This window comes from Myotis brandtii, unplaced genomic scaffold (assembly GCF_000412655.1).
Source record: "Myotis brandtii unplaced genomic scaffold, ASM41265v1 scaffold461, whole genome shotgun sequence".
In the NCBI taxonomy this organism is placed as follows: domain Eukaryota; kingdom Metazoa; phylum Chordata; class Mammalia; order Chiroptera; family Vespertilionidae; genus Myotis; species Myotis brandtii.
In genome coordinates this window covers 1700423-1706428 of record NW_005367626.1, presented here as the reverse complement: position 1 = coordinate 1706428, position 6006 = coordinate 1700423, and the positions used below count along the sequence as shown (strand labels likewise).

At 58.9% G+C, this 6006-nt stretch overlaps 1 protein-coding gene across 1 annotated transcript in view; it reads right to left on the bottom strand.

Annotated features, from left to right (window-relative positions):
• Positions 1-396: 396 nt before the first annotated feature.
• LOC102246045 (rho GTPase-activating protein 44) overlaps positions 397-6006 on the bottom strand; it is a 99323-nt gene continuing 93713 nt past the window's right edge. The window contains exons 20-21 of the mRNA XM_014547009.1: positions 5897-6006; positions 397-1838 (exon numbers count right to left, since the gene is read on the bottom strand). Of these exons, the coding sequence (XP_014402495.1) occupies positions 1699-1838; positions 5897-6006 (250 nt within the window). The 3' untranslated portion in view covers positions 397-1698. The remainder of the gene's footprint in view (positions 1839-5896) is intronic.

The window sequence follows — 6006 nt, the reverse complement described above, 5'->3', positions numbered from 1 at the left end:
GGGGCCTGGTTTCATGCACCAGTCGGACGGCTGGGTCCACGCGGTGCCTCTGGAACACAGCTTCCCACAGTGCTGGGAGCAGCGAGACAGTAGTTGACTTTCCCTGGCGCAGTGAGAATGAGAATCCCTCGTTGCCCTTCAGAGTATTACGAAGTAGCATGTCAGGCTGGCTCCCCTGCCCCCTTATGAGCTTGAACAGCACTGAGGTTAGTGCCTGAAGACAGAGTTTTTAAAGCTAAGTCCAGTATTTATTTGTATATTCTCCTACCGAGGAGAAGACAGAAATGCTTTAAAAACTGCGGTGATGAGAGGGAGGCAGGCGGAGGCCTTGGCAGCACCTGTCATTGAGTCCCGTGTCCCCACACGCTTCGTAACTTAAACAACGAAAGGCCATGCTCAGGGATAATAAATCTATTTTAATAAGATTACTTTTGACAACTATTTGTACATGTATTTAAAGGTGCTTTCAGCCCCCGGGCTCCATTGCAAATTGGGTACCGAACCGCCCTCGCCAGGAAGTGAGCAAAGCTGGTAGCATCCCAAGTCTGCCAACCCCACGGTCAGAGGAGGGCTATTTTACACTGTGCTGGGAGAAGGAATACTCACTTAAACTTCGAATTGTACACCTGTACACTGGCTTAGATTGAATGGCTCAAATTAAACAAATATAGAGAAATTTCATATATACAAATATATCATGTATAGGTATGTCATATCTGCCTTAAAAGGGTAAAATTGTAAAGTGTGGCTGTGCATGCACGACCCAGATGTCTCTCAGTCCCAGAGGGTGTGGGCTCCCAGTGCCCCCGCCTGTTCCCGAGAGGGGGTGGGGTCTCGTGAGAAGGGGAGAGAGCCTGACGCTGGGGTTTGGGGCTGGCCTGGTGTCTCCCAGGCCGGTCTCACGCTATGCTCCAGCTCTGGGTAACAGTTATTGCTATTCACAAGTGCCCTCCAGGAGAGAGGCTCCTGGTCCCGACCCCGCACCTGTGAGCTGGTGCCCCTGAGAGCCGGAGGTGTAGAATTGCTGTGAGATCATTTGATGTTTGGGGGGGCATGGGGAGGTGTCTTTAGGCCCTCTAGACATCAAGGTCATTTTTAAATTTGGAAGTGTGAAACGGTAAGGTAGAAACAGGAGCTTTCGGTAACACGGTGTGGAAAATAAAACTTGGGAAGTAAAACAAACGTGTTCAGCGTTTACTTAGAGCCCACCAAGGAGGGGAGCCTCCCTGTGCAGCGCAAGTCAGCGCCCAGACTCGAGAATCCGGTCTGGTCCCTGTCAGTGAAGGGCTTGCTCTCCGTCCCCTTCTGTGGCCGTCCAGCCGACACCCGTCAGCTGACACCGAGAACTCGTGCTGTCAGTACAGGCGCAGCCCAGGTCTCGCCCAGCACCTGGCCCTCCCCCACCCCCCTGCAGAGGACTGCCAGGAGCCCTTGGTGGAGAGGGCTGCTGCTTGGCATGGAGGCTGAAAGTAGGTCAAATAGGCACAAAGTCAAAGGCAAAGATCAAACAAAAGGCCCACGTCACCACCCGAGGGGAACGAACAAAATCTGCACCACCGACGTTTGCCACTCAGGCCGGGGGTGACCGCTCTCTGCAGAGCTCCGGCCGTGCGCGGCAGTGACAGCGAGAGCCACGGGGAACTTGGGCCCAGGGCGCCCTGCCGTATGCTGGTCTGGGCCCACGTATGTACACGCGTGTCAAAGGGCGGTGCTCTCTGAGTCCTCCTCCGAGTCCCTCTTCTCAGTCACCGAGGGCCGCAGCTTGTGCTCCAGGGGACTCAGGCGGAGTGCCGGCCCGAGCTCCACGTGGATGGAGGGGACGTCGAAGTGAGCGAGATCTGGAAGTTCGCAGAGAGAGGTGAGTGGAAAGGGGCTGTAGCTAAGGAGACCCGACGCCAGGGGCAGGCAGCTAGTCAGCATTAGGAAGCAAGCGGGTGGGCCACCGAGGGCCAGCCTATAGGGGGCCACTTGAAGCATTTTATCGCAGCGTCGCATTAGGGTTGGGCAGCTTTGCTTCTACCAAGCAAGCCTGTGGGCCAGCGCAGACCTGCCCGCCAGGTGGCCCTCAGCACTGCTAGCAGCTCCCGCTGCTCCCGCACACTCACTACCTCCGGGCCAGTCCCACTGGCAGCCTCCTGGGATTTCGGGGTTGCATTTAGTTCCTAACGCCTGCAGGGACGGTGTGAGGCAGTGGAAAAACCCCGTTTTCCCAGCGAGTGGGGGATCCTGAGACAGTGCAAGCACCCTAAGGCTGTGAACAGTAAGTATACCTCAATGGCTGAAGGGCCCGGCAGAGGGATCCCAGGAGCTGGGCCGAAGTTGCAGCAAACTGTTTGCTCCCCAACTGTAGGAAAACCCCATCTCTCAGCCCTTGGAGCCGCTCACCTCGAGGCGCAGCTGCCTCGGGGCACTAAAGGTCTGTTCCTGGGAGAGGATCAGGAAGAGGGACCTGAGGTGAAGGGCTCAGCGCCTGTGGGTCTGGGCCCCTGTGAGCTGCAGAGTTGAGAGGGTCCAGCAGCTCTGCATAGGCGGGGCCCCGTGTGGGCGGGGGCTGCGCTGCCCTGGGAACCCCACCTGCTCCCCAGGCTACAGGGCTCACTGGGAACCCCACCTGCTCACCCCGGGCTGCAGGGCTCCAGGCCGGGTAGCCGGGCACAGCCCTGGGCCCTCACCCTCAGCCATCCCACCCGCCCACCTGCTCAGCTCTGCCTCACCTCGCCTTGCCTTCCGCCTGGGCCCAGGCAGCGGGGAAGCTACCTGGGAGGGAGCAGCCTTTGGGCCGGGACTGGGAGGTGGGGTTTTGTTGGTTTCTTATTTTGCTTTTTTTGGTAAAACAAACATTCAGCCCAAAGAATGCCATACCAAGTAGACAGACAGACATCTGGACACGGTCCTAAGAGACACTGTACAAACACGGAAGCTCTGGAACCCAGGTCCACTCCCGCCTCCCAAGCACTCAGCAGGGAGCCACTGCAGCCTGTCCTCACTGGAGGCCTCGGGCAGAGGTGAGGGCTGAGCTCAGCCCTGCCTGCCCCCGGCTGGGCCACCCCTGGGTGCCTCGTGGGAGGCTGCTGCTGGCTTGGGGCCCACCCATCTGTACCACCAGGCGGCACATGACCCTGCACAGGTTTCTCACCTCCCCTGTGCCAGGCAGTCAAATGGGAACAGCCTAGGGTGGTGGGGGGTCGTGTGACAGTCCGGACAGTAGGCAAAGAGCGCCCGGCCCAGAACTGGCGCTGGAGTGAGCTGCTCAGCGCACCCTGGCTGTTCCCTGGAGACCCTGAGGGGGACTCGCTGACGGTGCTGGGGGTTGGCGGAGCTGGTTTCCTATTAGGAGGCCTGTGGGCCCTGCTGGCGGTTCTCGGCAGCTCTCATGGGGCACCCCTGGAGGGCCCCCGGATTGGCTCTGGCCACACCTTCTTACTGAGGTAGAAACACCTCGTTCCTTCTGGCTTCGTTCATGTTCTTGCCTTGGTTTCGCTTTAGAGCAGTGGTCGCCAACCGGTGGTCCGTGAGGTCCGAAAGGTTGGCGACTGCTGCTTTAAAGCACCTGCTCTTTATAGTAGGAGACCAGGCAGACCTGGGTAAATGTTCCCCAGTGTTTATCGAGCTGGGGAGATGAGCTCAGGACGCACTCTAATGCTATGGCTTCTCCAGGATCCGCCAGCCTAAGCCTCGGCCTGGACAAGGTGCGTGGACTTCAGTCTGAGAGTGCAGGTCCCAGGGCGCCCTCCCCGAGACAGGTCCAGGCTGCGGGGGCTATGCCCACGGCCTGAGCGGGACCTTCGTGGACAGGTCCCTAAACCAAGGTGTAGTGAGGAACTGCCCCGGACACTGGGCAGAGAAGTCTCCACAGGTCCATCCTGGGAAGGGCGGCCTGATCCCTGTCAGCTCAACCTCAGGGAGAGGAGGGGTGCTGGACTAGGTGGCTGGTGACAGAAGGTGAGCAGACGAGCTTGGCCTCTGACTTTGTCCCCAGCTCCTGAGGACAAGAAAGAGACCCCAACATGGCCAGGGACCCCAGAAAGCTCCTGCTGCGCTGGGGAAGGCACCGAGGGAGCGGCCATGCAGGGCCCAGCTACATGCAGTGCGGAGCGGAGGGCTGGGGCCGCTTACCCTGAACTCCCCTCACATGTATCCAACACTGCGGCACTCATGTCACACAGCTGCAAGGACAATGACAGGATCGGAGAGAGGAATAAACAGGACGGAACAAGAACGCAACACAACACTGTGCCCAGTATCGGCCAGGTGGCCACACCCCATCAGTCCAGCTCCTCCCTCGGCCCCCGGCCTGTACAGGCGGGACAGAACAATGCAGCCGGAGAACACTGAACAGAAAGGCACGGGGTTGGGCATCGCTCAGTCTAGAGGCAGCAGCCCTGAAGCTGGTGCAGTGGGAGGGGTCCTTACACTTCCCACGTGGCTGTGGGCACCGCCTGTCCTGTCCCTCAGTGCCTCCTGTGGCCCACTTTCCCCCAAATCTCTCATTCTGTCCTCTCAGGAGGTGAGCAGACCACCCTGGGTCCTTCCTTGGGTGGCCCCAGAAGTTGGCAGGCTGATGTGTTGGGAGGAGCGGCCCCTTTGGACAACTCAGGGTGACCAGGAGCTCCAGGGGTGTGGCCCTGAACCCCCAAAGCAGTGGGCCTGTGCTCCCTCCCCTCAGGGCTCACTGCGAACACATCTCGCACCAGGAACCACCAGTGGGGAGTGGTGCTCACTCATCTTTCAAGGAAGAATTCCCTTTGTTTTTTACAAGCCTCCGGTAGAAGACAGCAGCTGTACCTTCAACATGATTCATTGCCCAAAACAAGCCAAACCGCCAGACGGCTGCTCCCACAACATTTAAATCTCTAGACCCAACACAAATACCACACTGGACTAGACTTCCACAGGCAGCATGGAGTGGAGGCCGAGGCCAACCCGCCATCTAGCCAAGGGAAGGCCCGTCTCCGCGGGAAGCCAGGCCCAGGGCTGCGCTGCTATGAGTGCGCGTGGCGCGTGTGTGCATGCAGTGTGTGCATCGGTGTGTGCTGTGAGGGCATGATGTGCACTTGTGTAGTGTGTTGAACTCCCTGTGTGGGGTGGGTGTTCCGTCCCCAGTGGCCCCGCCTTCTGCTACCTGGGTCAATACAGGCCGATGAACTCGGGCTCTCGGCCTGGTGAGGGGCAGGGCTGGCTCTAGTCAGCGGCCACACAAACGTGCCGAGTTCTGACCTTGTGTGCTCGATCCTGGGAGATGTTTCAACGTGTCCTTCTTCCAGACCAGTGGTGTGTGCTAAACGTGTGTGCTTATGATTTCATGCCACACGTTTTTCTGGGGGAAAATAGATCCATCTTTGATTTTAAATTCAAAGCAAAACTAAATTTAGCCATTGTGGGCTTGTCCAATTAGCTCCTCTGAGAACCAGGGGGACACGTGTCTTGTCTGAACCCAGCCCCTTTATAATGTATGGTGCTAGAAATACATGTTTCTAATTAGGCTTATTCAATTAATAAAAAGAAAATGTCTTTGGTCCGTAGGGTTTCTGAAGACACGGGGAACGCCTCCCGCACCACTGTGCTCAGGTGCCAGCGGGTCTGCCATCTCCCCCAGCTTCCAGCTTTCCCAGGAGCTCGGGCGCTCAGCCCCCAAATTAGGGCCGACGCAGAGCCCTGGCTGCGGGTGCTGGACTGGGAGACCCCCCACAGAGGCCCGCTGCAGGACAGCTGGGTCCCTCCCGAGCTGTTCTCACCGGCTGCAGGGGCGTCTCAGGGGATCCCCTGGGGAGCTATGTTGGCACCAGCACAGCCGGCCCCTGGCAAACGGGTTGTTGACTGGCAGTGGCACCAGCAGCCCTCCCTCGGCCCATTGTGCTCAAGTTCGTGGAAAATGGAGGAAGCTGGGCGTGGTTACCTGTGGACATGCTTTCCCCGGGGGCCATGCCGTCGAGCACGGGGTGCTCCGTAGACTGCGGACTGGAGGCGGAGAGGCTCGCCGTGGGCGGCTGCGGGGGCGGCAGCGTG